We start from the raw sequence: 16,692 nt of genomic DNA on the forward strand, positions 1-16,692 counted from the left end.
AGAAGTCAAACTTGACTTTGACTTTGACTTTGACATTCGGTAACACGGGGTGTTACATTACGGGTCATAACTCGACCATCCACGTTAATTAATCGGACTGGTCCATTTTTACAACAGAGGATGTTGGCCCTTAAGTTTGGGTGGGTTGTTATAGACAAAAACCATTTCAATGTATGAGACTTGTCCCACATCGGTTGTATGTGCAAAATATGTGGAGTTTATAGACCAAATGAGCTCTCTTAGCCACTAGATTAGTCTTTTCGGTTAAGTTCTCTTGTTTGGGCTATAATAGTGATATCAGAGCCAGACTTAGAGTGATGGCTTGAAGGTAACCAGCCATGACCAACGTGGTCGTGACCAACGAGGACGTTGGCCCCTAAGGACTGTCGATTGTTACGGACTTAAACCATTGCAAGGTATGAGACTTGTTCCGTATCAGTTGCATTGGCAAAAAATACGGGGTTTATAGACCATAATTGTATCAAAACTGAAAGATTATAAACAAGAGGTGTCCAACTAATAGTAAAACCCGATTAAATACACTAGCCTCGGTTCACGTGTACGCCTAACACTTGATTTCTTTCCTCTTGATCGGCCTTTGATTCCTATTCAGAAGCCCAATGGGACACACTGTCGTTCTCTTTTAAATTCCCTAGCTGGCCCATTTCTGCTTAACTACAGCCCAACCCAACTAATATGCTTAATTTTGATGTTGCAGTTCTAGGCCCAAAATAATTTATTCTTCATTTTCTTCGTTTCCTTTTTCTTCTTGTTGGTTTGAGTTCCACATAGTATGTTGGGAATTATATAACCAAAATAGCCATGACTAGTATTGGTTTTAGATGGAATAATTGGGTCTAAAAAAGTGGCTATTTGCTGTAAGAGAGCGGAGCTGGATAGACTGCTAACTTTGAAGGTGCTTGCAAAGAGAAGGATAAATCTACAGTCTATGAGTTGTCTGGTCTGTGGTGTGTGTAATGAGACAGTGGAACATGTATTAGTTTCGTGTCTATTTGCTCAATCAGTTTGGCAAATCATCAATCAATCAGCGGCAAACCCAAGTGAAAGGTTGGGTGGGCGAGCGCCCCTTTTAGAGAATTTTTTAGTGTATTTTATAGGCAAAAATCTCGATCGCACCCTTGAAAGTTTGGTTGTAACCATTGCAACCAGTGGTGTCATATACCAACCTTCTTTGCTTTTGACATTAAAGACATCCTTGAGGTGGGCAAGTTTATAAAATTTTCAAGGCGGCAAGGTAAATTTGTTCATGCTTTGACTTTAATTATGATGTGGTGCATTTGGAAGACTTGTAACAAGCTAATTTTATAGGCAAAAATCTTAGCGCACCCCTTGAAAGTTTGGTTGTAACCCTCGTTCGCACTGTCACACCTCAACCGATGGCGGAAACATCGGAGTGAGACGAAAACGAGATTGCTTGAGACTTCATGACGTGCTAATATGACAATATTTAAATAAATCATGTTTCATTTCATACTAAAAGATGATTACATTGTCTTGGAATGGAAAAATACCACACTTGCAACTTAAACAAATGCAACATTATAATTATAAACAAAAAATTTATGTGCGTTTCTATATCCATCCTAAATAGATTTCTTGAAGCGTTAACAAACGTTTCCTGCAACATGTATTATAATAAAATCAATACAAAGTTGGCGAGTATACAAGTTTGATTGCATAGCGTATGTATAAAAGATTGTCTCAAATCCAACATGGCAATTTATATACTAAGTTGAAGCTAACATGCATAACTATAGGCCAAACCCTTGTGTCCACTAGAATAATGTGCATCCCTTGTCACCGAAGTGAACAAGACCGTAGAGTATAATGTGCATCCCTCGACATCGAAGTGATCGAGACCGTAAAGTATGATAACTTAACAATACCCTGATGGGCGATGTGCTACTCCTATAGCACTATAATTGTTAAGGTGGGCTAGCTAACTTAATGATAGATATAAACAACCTAAACATGACAAATAGCATGTTTGGTGGATTGAGTGATTGAATATGTTTGATTGTGTGTATTGTGAATTTTGATAGTTTATACATGTTACACCCAAGAGTGCATTAAAGCGTAAAAAGGGTCAAGTACACTCACGGTTTGTGTAGTAAATTCCGCGTATGTGAGATGGTGCGTTGAGTGTTTAGGGAGTCCGCCGAGTTCTCCTACAAGGATGAATGAGGTGTATGAGTTATGGAGTTCGGTATTGAGTTAGATTAGGGTTTCAAGATAGTATGAAAGAATGTATATTGCAAGAAAATACATCTTGTCTAGAAGCATTCATTATGGACACTATTTTGGTTGTGTTTTCATGGGTATCGATTAACCCATTAGATTCCATAGTTTGAGAAACTTTGACCAAGATGAAGATGGAAATGATCCTAATACATAGCATTCAACCATGAGTTTGGTTGGTGTTATGATTCGGTTCTATAGTATAATTACACACACACACACAAACACACACACACACACATATATATATATATGTATATATATAGGGGGAGGTTCATTTGAGAAGAAAATTTTATTGAGAAGAAAAAGAACAAAGGGTACAATTGTAAAATGTTAAGTAGTTATTTTTTCATCTCATTTATTACAATCTTTAAGTAATTAATTACTAATAAAGACTATTATTTTCTACACTAATTTTCATTGCCTACACACATAAAAAGTTATCCTACACATTTCGAAATTTATCCTACACATACTTAAATTTATCTTACACAACCCGTAATTTATCCTACACACCTAGTAATTTGTCCTACACTCTAAATTATTTTTTTTTTAATTTTGAAAAAAAATATATATTTTGAAAATAAGTTACAAATTTAATATAGTTAGATATTAAAAAGGAAGACTAGATATTAATTATCTATGTAAATTTACAAATATGCCCTTACATTAAAATTAAATGCAAATATTAAATGAAGTAAAATGAAACATTCTTATTGGTTGAAACTTATTCTTTTTTCTTCTTACAAAAAATTTCTTCTCATTTGAACCTTCCACTATATATATATATATATATATATATATATATATATATATATATATATATATATATATATATATTTACAAGTATCTAGTCCAAGTCATAGAATTTCATGTATGGAGGTAGGATGAATTCCATCCATTTAACCTCATTGTATGGATTCACCAAAGCTCAAAAATCATCAACTTAGCTGATGATTTTGGTTGGTCATGAATAAAATAAAGAATGTACAATTAACTAATCATCTAAACCATAAAATAACCAAGTGAAACTCAAACTAGACTAGTGCATTCCAATCATGGCAAATATTTGGAGACTTGGTGTAGTTTGGACACTTTGTTACTAGTAAGTTACTTGATGACTTAGGTTATGTAGAAATGGGTTAACTAATTAAGTGAGGAGGTGGAATCATAGTTGGAAACCAATGCTCCATTGTTCACACCTTACCAAAACATAAGTCTCACAACATTGAAGGTTGTGGATTTGGTTGGTTTCAACACTTGTAGGTTATTTGGCACCTTTAGAACATAAAGTAAATGAGGTTGTGAACCTTTAAGTTTCTGATTTCATACCTCAACTCAAGTCTCCCAACAATGGATTTGTTGGCAACTTGGTTTGGTGTTTAGAAATCTAAGAAACAAGTAAGTATGAACCTTGTTTTGAAAGTTGTTAAAAATAGAAAATTTATCATACTTTGGACCTCAAATATGGTGTTCCATCTTATTTTATCATGGTAAACTTGTGGTAACATTCCTATAGGTGTTCTAAAGAAGGAGAAGAAGAAAAACATGAAGAAACAAGCTCAAAACTCACTGTTTTGAACTTGGATGAATCTGGCCAAAGTTGAGAAATGTAGAGATTTGAGAGTGTTTAGAGTGTGGAAAATGTTTAGGAGGTGGTAAGAGGTTGTATTTATAGTTGGAATTAGGATTTGGGTGTAAAATAAGATGGTTAGGGGTTGAAAGGAGGGAAAAAGAATCAAAATTCGCGAGTTTGAAAGCATTTTGTCAGACCTGGTGCTTTTGCACGACTGTGTGGATTAGGTGCACGGTCGTGCGGATCACTGAACGCAAGGTGGTGCACATAAGGTGAGCGATCATGCGGATCGCAGTATGCATGGTCGTACGCTTCAGCTGCATAGCCGTGTACCACCTACATAATTTACCAAACTTTCTAGAATTTGTAGTTTAACCCCTATAGTTTGATAATTCCATTATTTTATGCTATAAACTCATAATTAAGCATGTTTTTGGGTAATCAAAATGTATCTAAGCATGGTATGGGTGTGATGCATGTATGATTGATATTTCAAAGTATTACGAGTCTCGGTTTCGCGTATAAACACGTATTCCATGATTAATTGCATATAACACAAGCATGTAACATGTATATGTATAAAAATGAATTTCCACTATGGTCGAAGGCTCGGATTACAAGATTGGAAAGGAGATACGAATACATGTTTTTAAAAATAAAATATGAATACAACTTTTTAAATACATATATTGGCTACCGTTTATGTTCATTGATTACATTATATTTATTTAACTCGTACAATATACGAGGTATTTTAAATATATAACTATATTGCTTATTATAGGAAATTAAATTTATGCAACCCGTGTAAAACACGGGGTTATAAACTAGTTAATATTAAACTAATTTAATCAGCAACCAATTAATTATGAAAAGTAGAGTGATTTAATTAGCTAGCACACTTGGTAGAGACACACGTCTAATAGTGGGGAGGTCCGAGGTCCATACGTGGGCAATGAAGTAGTTTAGAAGTGTGATGTAAAAGAGAGTAGGTGTAATATTTACCGTTAAAAAATTACTTGTGAAATCTTCTTAGAATGATTTTATTTTTAGCCGCTTTTATCATTTATCATGTGTTCTATTCAAACCTACAAAGTATAACATCACATTAAAGTGCCAATGATCTCTAGATCAAGTGGTGGAGGGCTTGCATTTCTCTTGAGAGATGCAAGTTCGACTCCCACTTGGTGCAGAGTGAGGCACTGGTGGGCAATGATAGGAGACCCAGGGAAACATGGGTTGGATCCTTGAGCCAAACGGGTTTTACCAGAAATTTCACTGTCGTGCCTACGGGCGGGTGGGTTACCGGGTTTTCTCCGGAATTGGTGGTGAACTCGGGTTACTCTCGGAGTACTCCGTTTGTCCAGTGGGTGCTCCAAGAGTGCTCGGGATTGAGTTTGTTGGCTGTTAAAAAAAAAAATAACATCACATTAAAGTAACATAGTGTTATTAATATCAATGCATTTATGTTATACTAGTATAAATGTGTATAAAAATGCATCGGTGAGTATATTAACTAATCATGTAATAGGAAATTAAACAATTAATAAAATGCTTGGGAATGGGTTCAATGTCATAATGCGGTTTTATATACATTTTTAAAGCGATTTGGTTGTCATAAGTCCTTCTGTAGTGGGGAGTGATATGGTGCTAAAGCATGTTATAGCACCTCATGGCGACTTCCCACACCGCCTCGAGGGGCGTTATATCACTTGAACCAACATCCCACGTGAAAATTTAATGGGGTGAACACTTTGCCTCTCTCTCTCTCTCTCTCTCTCTCACACACACACACACACACATATATATAAATATATAGCCCCATATTTATATAATCCCTCACTACATACACATATTATATAACCCTCTATAGCCCTCACATTTCACTTTTTTGCCATTTGTCACATAACCCCAAGAGTTATGTAGTGTTACCACTACACATGAACTAAAAAGATTTTGATAACATTTTAGGATACTAGTTTGCAAATATAAGTATTTGAAGATTGAGTGTTCCTTTAACACATTCAAAATGGGATATGCGTGATTTAATTTGTAAATGTTTTAGAAGTGAATTTATTTTGAATTTGATGAAATAGTGGTTAACCAAGAGGTTAGCCTACGGATCGAGTCTCGTCAAGTAGGGTTAATCCCTCCTTTTCTTGATCGATGGCTGGGCCGTCCTCTAATCTGTCACCTGCTCAGTGAAACACACCATGACTGGCAACAAGGAGAATGGGGTGGGGAGTTGCTCCATGTTACCACCATCCGGCGTGAGAATAAGTATCTGCTTTAGAAGCAAGATAAATGTTAAGTAGTAATTGTGAGTGAGCAGATTAGCATTGCCCCAAACCTGGTTCGAAGTGTAGTATTTATAGTCGAAGAGTGAAGGAGATGGGCCAATGGGCGACTTGATGGGCCTAGGGCCCGACTGACAACTAGCAGCTTTTCGTAGACTTGACAGGAGTGCAGGTCACGGGAGTGTTGGGCGTACGCGGAAGTGTTGCTACGTGTCCTGTTGTAGCAATTGCACATGACCTAAACCTGCCCAACCCATTCTCTGTTAATTACCTTCACAAATATCTGATAAGTAAAAGAAATTTATAAACTTTAGGGTTTTAAAAGTTCTTACATAGCAGTGAAAAAGACGACCAGGGTTGACATTCGTCCATGAAGTGTGAAGATAGGTATAGAGCCACAAGAGCAACTTGGAGACTCAACATTCTAGTTTGAAACCGAATTTTGTGGTTAAAGAAGATTAGAGCTTCAATTCGACATAGGGTTTCAATTTGGGGGTCGAACTAGGGTTCTGAATTGAAGAATGATGTTACTGCATGTTTTAATCTAAGAGATGCACATGTTAAAAGGCGTGAAAAGACAAAATGCCCCTCATGTGAGGAGCACGTGAAGGGGAACCAGTGATACATTGGACGACCGTCCATCCCAGGTACGTTTTCTGTTACAAAGACAAACCACATAACCCTAAGGTTTTAATCTTGGACTGAACATGTTAATTGAGGTAAAACTTTAGGGACGAAAACTGCACATTACCCTAGAAAGAGTAAATTATATCCGGGGAATTGGCCTGTAATAATCCCAACTAGACCTTATTGGCCATTAATAATCCCACATCTGAATATTCCCCATACCAGTCCCACCTTTCACCCATTTTTCCTACAATGGTCCCCCGTTAAAAAACCCTAACCCAGTTAATCAAATGGATGATGTGGCAGATGATTAAGCGATGATGTGTCAAAAAATCTTACATGGTAGATGATTTCACACAATTTACCTCTGATCTATTCAAATTTTATAGTTAGTGCTCACTCTCAAAACAAGTATACTCTTTTATCAACCAGCAAGTTAAACATACTGTATAGAAAACAAAAACTATATAAAATTAAAAGTTAATAATACATTTGAGAAATAAACGGAATATCAAATTAGGAGTAGAAATAGCCATGAGACCAGTTCCAGAAAGATCACACATACTAAAAACTTGACCTACAAACGCCGGACCACCACTATTTCCGTCTGCTCTCAAATTCGAAACCCTAATCGTCGATGGAAACCCTGAGCTAGTTGTCTCTGACGACACACTATCAGCCGATGAAAACGACGCCGTATTATGCGCAGAAGAATCGAATAACGAAACCGGTGGTGAGGAAAGAGGAAGCGGGAGGAATAATTTGGCTGGAGAAGAAATGGAGGTTGAGTTGGGGGATTTAGGAGTGAAGATGGAGGAGATGTTTGTGGTCGTTGAGTGGATAAAGTTGGAGATGTTGTTTAGGAGGTGGTGGTGGTTGTGTTGACGGTGGTCAGTTGTGGTGGTCATTGTAAAGTTTTGTTGGTGTCGCCGGTGAGTGAGATAATTGGGTTTAAAAGGATCAGGGAAATCCATAATCATCTGCCACGTAAGATTTTTTGACACATCGTCGCTTAATCATCTGCCACATCACATCAGCCATTTAATTAACTGGGTTAGGGTTTTTTAACGGGGGACCATTGTAGGAAAAATGGGTGAAAGGTGGGACTGGCATGGGGAATATTCAGAGGTGGGATTATTAATGGCCAATAAGGTCTAGTTGAGATTATTACAGGCCAATTCTCCATTATATCCACGTGGTTTAAGCATCTTGAATTTCATTCTTAAATTTTAAGGGAATTGGCCTGTAATAATCCCACCTAGACCTTGTTGGCCATTAATAATCTCACCTCAGAATATTCCCCCTACCAGTCCCATCTTTCACCTATTTTTCCTACAATGGTCCCCCGTTAACCATTAAGTTTTTTTTTTCAAATTACAAACAGATTTTTTAGGGCTTTTGATCAGAACGATGATATGAGTCCATTGATGTAAAACTTACTTCGAAATGGTGCTCCAAGTGACTTGATTTTGGTTAATTGGAAATTTAAACACCCGAATTGAAACATCGTTTTCATCGTTTGGAGCACCGTTTCGAGGCAAGTTTTACATCAATGGACTCGTATCGTCGTTCTAATAAAAAACCCTAAAAAATCTGTTTGTAATTTGGAAAAAGAAAAATAGGTGAAAGGTGGGACTGGTGGGGGGAATATTATGAGGTGAGATTATTAATGGCCAATAAGGTCTCGGATTATTACAGACCAATTTCCCTAAATTTTATTATCTGATATTTCTTTTATTGATTTAGTCCTCGTTTTTTTTTTTCTTTCAATTGTGGTCAAAGTGGATAAAGAATTTTTTTTTACTAAGATTGCCCTTGTGGTATACCGCCCCTGACTACATCACCATTTTTAGTGCCCTATAGCGCCCACTATTTATCCTCTGCGCGCCAAGGGTGGGCGCCATCGATGATCCGCCAACACACTAACGAGCGCCAAGCAACTAGTTTGGTGCTCCCCTTACCTTTTTTTTTACCGTTTTTAATGGTAACAAATTAAAAAAAATAGGTAAACTTTTAATTTCTAAATTTTAACACTATATATATCCAATCTATTTTACTCAAATCTCCATCCATTCTCCATCTATTCTCTATCTAAAAACTTTACAAACTTTATCATACTCACACAATGTTTCCCAACAATCAAAACCTGTGGGACCCTAACAATCCATTTTGGGGTAATTTAGCAAACAACGAGCAAGAAAAATGATACCGAAGAGACCCGTGAACGAGTGAGGTTGGGTATTATCCGATGCCACCTACCACCCCAACCTTCCCTCATCCGACAATGCCACCGATTGGTAGTTTTTTTTGGATACTATTCCCCACTGCCATTTTTCCCCAAACCCAAAACATACCCGAAATCCAAAACATACCCCAAACCCAAAACATACCCCAAACCCAACCCAGTTTCTCAAAAGGTAGACAATCTAGAAGGCACCGTAAGAAGGGCGAGAACGAATAACGTGCTCCTAAAACGATCGAGAAGTAGACGCCTACCGAAGAACTTGCATTGTCACAAGTATGGCTCGACGTGACGGAGGATCCGATTGTAATTTTTCTCTCCGTTAACTTTTAATAAATACTAAATATTTTTTTTAAATTATAGCAACCGACCAAGACGCTTCCGTATTTTGGAGGCATATGCATGAGGAGTGTTTCGCCGCAATGGGTCGTGGTGAATATCGTTCAGACGACTCGTTTTCGGGTAAGTGGACCGCAATGCGCACCAAGATTAACAACTTCAACAACATACACAATAGCCTCGTCAACAATCACACAAGAAGAAGCGGTTCAAGCGACGTGGACATTATGACCGCCACCCACAACGAATATAGAATGTATCATGGCCATGCGTTTACCATGTTACGTTCATGGGAGCTTCTACGCAAATCTCCAAACTGACATCTTTTACCACCGTTTGACCCAACGGCCCTTAGGTCAAAACGGTCTAAATCAACAACGACTAGCGAACCATCCGAGTCCGATGCTAGTACCACTATTAACCTAAATGACGAGTTGGATTTTTTTTTATTTTAATTTATTTTAAATAAAATTGCCATATAAATTAAAAAAATAGAAAATATAATAAAAAATTAATGATTAGGTAATGGTGATGGGGGATTTAAATCATTGCATGCAAGTTAAAGGGAGGGCTTTAAAGCCAGGGCCGACCCGGAGAGGGTGCGGGGTGGGCGACGACTCAGGTCCCAAACCCTCCGGGGTCCCGAAAATTTATTTATTTTTAATAAAGTTACGTTGTACAACTTAGAATATCTAAGTACTGAATTGAAAAAAGACATGATGAGGTGCATGGTCTGGTGGTTCCCATGTCACTTTATTAGCAAGCAGACATTGGTTCTACTCTTGATAGCTCCAATTTTAGTTGATTTTTTTTCTTAATGCTTGTTACATATGCATTAAATACAAATGAGACTAATTTTGTGTTACATTAAATCAAAATGGGAACCATAGTTAGTTTTCAAATCTAGTTTAAAAATTATTATTTATGTTAATTTCTTAAAATATTATTCAATCTACAACTAGTTGTGTGTTTCATTTTCAATGAAAAAAAATCTTATTTTGTTTTTTTTCACTCTGTGTATTTTCTAAATAAAATTGTGTATTTTCTAAAAGTTTATATTTTAGGGGCACGCATTTTATCTTCGCACAGAACCCACAAATTTTCGAAGATGACCTTGTTTAAAGCCCCCTATATGATGTGACACTTATATAACGTAATAAAGCCCGAAAAGGTTTTATACTACACCCTCTATCCTCACAACACACAAGAATGATAGGTATAGTTTACCCTTTTTCTTCTATATGAAAACATCAAACACCAAATAAGAAAAAAAAAAATACACACGTTTTCTAATGATTTACCTCAATTCTCAAGAGCAAAATTAATTTTCCTTACAAATTTGGTCTAAATTTATATTTTCAAAATTTTTCAACATTTACTAATTTACCTTTTATATTTAAAAAGTCAAAAAGTCGTCCACAACACCTTTTTCGCATTTCTCGAAAGCAAATTCACCGCTCTTTTTCACACTCCAGAACACACACCAACAAGCAGCAGACGACGTCGTACCACTGTAACAATGGCGGAAGGAAGAGGCTCATCACTGGTTCATCTTCTCGTCATCATCTTATCTTTAGTTGCTTTCGGTTTCGCCATTGCCGCCGAACGACGTCGTAGCACTGTACAATCTTTTTCTAATATCTAAATTTTACTGTTTTTTTTTGTTGAATTTAGCTGATAGTTAGGGTTTTCTAGATCGCAACGGTTATACGTGCTTATTGTTGTTGAATCTGTTGTTTACGCCTTGATTTTGTTTCGTATTCGGTAACAATTGCTGAAATTTTGTTCTTGATGTATGTTGTTATTTGTATTGTTAAGATCTAGCTTTTTTATTTGAAAATTTTGAGGTTATATGAGGTTGTACATGATTTGAAATGTCGTATGAGTGTTTTTGAACTTGTAATTATAACATATTAGTTAAGATTTATCGAAATTATCTTCTATATATTAGATAGAATATATATTAGTGAGGTGTTATTGTTGGTATATCCTATGTATTCAATAGAATATATATAAGTTATGGTTTGTTGTAATTATTTTCATCATAATTACGAGATATGGTTTGATTAGGTTTTTATTATAACTATCCTTATTGTATCTTTGTATATAGTTGATTAATAATATACAATACCTTACGAGCTTTTTATTAGCTAACACTTAGTTCTTATTGATTTGATGGAGTGGATCTACTCATGTCATTGTTTTGTTGGTTTGAATAAGCGTGAGGTGCTCGAGGTGTTTGGTCCCTGATGAAACACTGGTTAACACAAGGTTATCCAGCTGGGTTGTCTCGTGTACTAGGGTTTAATCTCTTTCTCCACTCGCCAATCGCTGGAATCCTGCAAAACAGAACTCCGGTGACTCGCCACAAGGAGGGGAATAAGGGGGGTTCTCCTTGTGACCACCCTCCGGCGTGAGAATAAGTACTGTTCTGAGGAGAATAGTGTGTGTTAAGAGTGAAATAGAGTGAGAGCAGAATGTTAAACCTAAAGGAGGAGTCCTCTATTTATAGCCGAAGGATGGAGGAGGAGGAGACCTGCCAGCTAGCCAGTGGGTGCCAGCTGTCCGACCAAGGGGAATATCCTCTTTGTCCCCTCTGCTGTCGTCAGGGTAGTGGGTGACGTGGCGCTCCCCCATTAGTCCAGCTTGGCGTACTATGGCAGTGGCTGTCGGTCTGTCCTTCAAATATCTTGCAGGTCCAGTTGGCGTCCATCTATTGGTGACACGTGTCGTCCTTTATGTCTGGTAGAGCATCTTCTTTGTCACCTGCTAGAAGCTTCTGGATGCATTCTGCTGATGTAGGCGCCAAGCTGGAGAAAAGTGGTGTGGTCCCTGCCATGTGTGCATGGATTGGGACCATACCTCTTCAGTCCCAAAAGCCGAGGTATGCGCCTCGCATAGCACGCTAGGCGTAGCTTTATGTATAACTAAATAGAATTTATAACAACCAAAAGTTGCGTCTCTCATCTGATTTTACTAATCAACCTTTTTGGTAAGTAAACATTTCATAATTTCTTCATAAACATTTCGTAAATTTTTTCGTTTGTTTGGTTGTGTTTACATATCAGCCTCCCAAGTCCTAATGACCCTTTGACCAATTTTGATCCAGAGCGCGTCACATACACCTTTTATAACCAAGATTGTTTGTTTGGAGCATGATTACACGTAAATGCGCTTGGATCCCAACCTAAATCCTACCTGAGTGAAAGAAAGTAGTATGTATTCATGTGAATTCTTCAGTGTTCACTAAAATCTGTAATATCTTCACCTAGTAAAAATTCGCGATAACGAGGCCTTGAGTATGTAGTTTCTCATAGGTGAAATGTGCCTTTAACTGCTAAGGCAGTTATTTTCCCTGTTTATATGGGTGATCTGGCCCGGTTCGTGTAATTGTGGATTGTACAGACTTCCTTGTGTTTTTGCTTTACTTAAAATAACATTTTTGATGTCAGGGAGTTATTCATACGGACGACAAGACCAATTCTACGTATTGTGTATACGACTCGGATGTTGCAACTGGATATGGTGTTGGGGCCTTTTTGTTTCTACTCTCAGGTGAATCCTTGCTTATGGGTGTGACCAAATGTATGTGTTTTGGAAGGCCTTTAGCACCTGGCGGAAATCGAGCGTGGACCATCATCTATTTTACATCATCATGGTAAAGATTTTCAGTCTTCGTGGGACCTTTTTTCATACTTCTGTAGTCAGCACTATGCACAAATCTTTTAACCTGAATCTGTACAAAGTTCATGCATATCTTTGACTTTTGACGTCTAATGGTCAAACCTGGTAATGTGTAAGTCTATGTCGTCAAAATCCCCTAGGTGTGCGTTCAGGTGCAGCCCAGCGCACCAAATGCGCTGCGCCTTGAAATTCAAAAAAGAACAATCATAACTGTTATTTTTTTTAAATTAACTGTAGATTTTTTTTGCTACAAAAGTTAAGCATTTTTTAAAAAAGCTAACTACTCGTGTTATAAAAATCAAGAATGAAAGTAAAAACTTTTCAACCTTATTATTTGTATTATGCAGGCTGACATTTCTGGTTGCGGAAGCTTGTCTAATAGCCGGGGCAAAGAAAAACGCGTACCATACAACATATAAGAATATGACAGAAAGCTTTTCATGCGACACATTACGGAAAGGAGTTTTCGTTGCAGGGGCTGTGTTTGTTGTGGCGACCATGGTTCTGAATGTTTATTTCTACATGTACTTTACCAAGGCTACAACTCAAGCTGCTCACAAAACCAACCGTTCTAGCTCGACCGTTGGTATGACTGGTTATGCATAGACCTTTGAGTACATTGAACTTTTGCTATTTAAATCATGGTTTTTGAATGCTGATCATATCATATCCTTAAAAAGGTTCGCGTCTACATTAAGTATGGATTAAAACGGATTAAGTGGGTATGTGCATCTTATGGAAAGGTCGAACACATGTGTAAGTAGACCTTCTGTTTCATACCTAATCTATTTATCAATAGAGAACTTCTAAGACTTTAGAAAGTTAGTCATATTCCTATTTATTTTTTATAAATATAGTTTTGTTCCTTCAAAATTGTTGTTAACATTGTCTCATCTATTGTTAAGCTTTTAATTTGAAAGGATACACATGTTCAATCAGGCACCCCTCAAAGATTTAACTAGAGATCGCCTCAATCCGAAGCAACGTCTTCGCAGAGAGTAACAATCGTTCTCATGATAATATATGCAGGGCCGGCATTCTTTGCCCAAGGTTTTAAACTTGGGTATCATGAGTATTGCTTTCTGTCCAAAGTCACAACCACAACTTCTGGTTGCTGCCGAACTTTCAGCCCACGCCGCCACATATCGTCTAGTCTACTGCCATTAAAAACCTAAAACACAAAAATTGTTGTTCACATCTAACGTCACCACTTGTCTTCTATTATTGTGCGTGCCTCCCGCCTTTGTCTAGCGTCGTCAAACTTTAGACCCCCTTATAACCACTTACTGTCTGTATTTGTGGTTATTTTCTTTGTCTACGGTTTACTGCCGTGATGGCTTCCTTTGTCCACCGTCTACCATCATGGTCGCCACCATCGTCTACCATCAAAATTTAGAACCCCTCATCACCACCTACGCGTTGATGCTTCATCCACCCTCTAGTTTCTTCGTCTACGGCATCGGTTTTGGAGAAAGCATATTTGTGTCTGTAAGATTTTTGAGATGTTTTAGAGATTAAGAGACACAATTGTATGCGCCTGAGGGTGTAAGGAGTGGTTAAACACTTTGGAGTGGTTAAACACTTTGGAGTGGCAAACTAAAAAATCAACCAATGAGAGTGTGCCATGTCAATCAGTGAAAAGTGTTTAAACTTTGGTGAAAAGTGTTGACAATGGTTTAAACACTTGGTGAAGTGGTAAACTTTTTTTTTTTTAAAAAAAAGGAAAAATGTGTGATTGGTTGAGAGATGGCATGGACTCCACCCCACAACACCCTCTCTCCCATACACTCCCTCTCTCTCCTGCTCCCTCACTCTCTCTCTTCTTCCCGAGTCGACAACATGTCCCCGATTCGTTTTGTTTGCCGCGTCGCCAAAAGGTCGGCGCCAGTGTTTGCCGATCGGCAAACTGGTTTGCCGCACGTTGCCGAGTCCCACACCGTACACCCTGATTACAAGTGCTTTAAAAAAGAAATTTGTTCTAAAATATAGAAATACTAGGTTATCACCCGTGAATACTCACGGGTTGGATATTTAAATTTTATTAAACATAGTTGTATAAATATTTAAAAGAATGAATAATCCGTGATGAATAAGGTATATTAATTAAACGTTAACAACGTCTAGAAATTTTAAAATACTTATCAAATATAAAAACATCAAAACACATACAGTTGACCATCCTTCAAAGTTTGTGCTATTTAGTATCTGAACAGGCCTGGAGAAGCAACACATACAAATAACTAAATAAGGAATCATCTAAAACATATTACAACAAAATTTTAACTATTTCTTATGTTCAATTGCAACTTCATTTACGTATCAATGGGGCACAGTAGCATATATCCATCTCCTTGTGAACTTCTAAAAACTCTTCTGATAACGCATTCCAATGGAAAACTATTTACGTGATCAACCTATCCATGAGCTTTTACATTTTGAAGAAATTGAAAATAAGAAACCAGTGAATAAATCGTCCGAGAATTTCACATTTTGTCACCTAAAATCATATCTCAAAACATTCAGTGATGCGGCTTCTCATATAAATCACACAAAACACCGAGGCAAAAGAATAAAATAAGCACTTAGTATATACTCTTAGTTGATACTATCTAAAATATTACTTTCCCTACCCTATTAGTTTGACCTCTTACTTATTATAAAAGAAAGGGTTATCTACTCGTCTTCATTTTCCAACATTTTTTCACCAATCATCCTATACCCCAGCTAACACACGTGTGTGTAGTTAAATGCTTTTAAAAAATAAGTAAAAAAAAAAGTTTACTGACCTCAAGAGAACGGTTTTGTTTGACCCATGAGGCGAGCCCTTCACCGACACGTGGATTTTGGTTTGGGAAATCACCTCCAAGAAAGTTTTCATTAAGTGCATAAGGTGTAACCCAAAGATTATGTTTCAGAAATTCAGCTCTTACATAAAAGGCAATAAGCTCTTAATATAATACCATAGAACTAACTATTCTCTATCATGTATGGTAGTTTAATTGAAAAACTGACAATTGAAAAAATTAAAAAGAAACTCACCAAAAACATAGAAATACGTATGGGATGCGGATAACTGAGGCGATCCCGAATTTGGGTGACATATACCTTAAATAAACATGTTAAGCTCATATCTGTAGCACTAACGCAATAACTTCTACTCAAAGAAAAACTTGTGTATATTAACAATATACTTGAAACCGACCGATACTCAAAGAAAAACTTGTGTATATTAACAATATACTTGAAACCGACCGATACATGAAGTCCACAACCCTATACTATTTCTAAATTTAAGATTAAAAAAGGAACATGTCAAGTAAAGAAATTGTTCAACTATGTGTGGTCTGTAAGGGGACTATGTAAAGGAAAATTTGGAAATTGTAGTGAACTTCATGTGACAATAGAAGCATCAAACAAATTAAGCTAGGATTAAAAAAAAGAAATTTGTTCTAAAATATAGAAATACTATGCTAGAATTAAAGAGAAAAAAAAAAGCTTGATTGTATGATACAGTTTTTTTTTTTTTTTTTAAATAGTGAAATATATTCAAGTAATTTATTTAAAAAATGGTATAACTAGATAAAATTCAAAATATTCTCTAAACCCAAAGATTTTATAGACATCAGTGTATCATTAATAAATCCGAGATTCAAATACATTTTATAAAA

The 16,692-nt window shown here is 36.8% G+C and overlaps 1 protein-coding gene across 1 annotated transcript; it reads left to right on the forward strand.

Moving 5' to 3' along the window:
• Positions 1-10,769: 10,769 nt before the first annotated feature.
• On the forward strand, positions 10,770-13,897 carry LOC110911361. The gene is made up of 3 exons (XM_022155970.2): positions 10,770-10,961; positions 12,793-12,998; positions 13,372-13,897. Exons 1-3 carry the CDS (start codon positions 10,860-10,862, stop codon positions 13,628-13,630), a joined length of 567 nt encoding a protein of 188 aa, XP_022011662.1. The 5' UTR covers positions 10,770-10,859; the 3' UTR covers positions 13,631-13,897.
• The last annotated feature ends 2,795 nt before the right edge of the window (positions 13,898-16,692 follow it).

This window comes from Helianthus annuus, chromosome 15, assembly GCF_002127325.2.
Source record: "Helianthus annuus cultivar XRQ/B chromosome 15, HanXRQr2.0-SUNRISE, whole genome shotgun sequence".
Taxonomy (NCBI): Eukaryota; Viridiplantae; Streptophyta; class Magnoliopsida; order Asterales; family Asteraceae; genus Helianthus; species Helianthus annuus.

Bases quoted from the DNA above. Each gene is read 5' to 3' on its own strand.
- LOC110911361 (XM_022155970.2), top strand. From the start codon at position 10,860: ATGGCGGAAGGAAGAGGCTCATCACTGGTTCATCTTCTCGTCATCATC. The intron at 10,962-12,792 runs GTACAATCTTTT...TTTTGATGTCAG, and splicing joins CCGAACGACGTCGTAGCACT to GGAGTTATTCATACGGACGA. The intron at 12,999-13,371 runs GTAAAGATTTTC...TGTATTATGCAG, and splicing joins ATCTATTTTACATCATCATG to GCTGACATTTCTGGTTGCGG.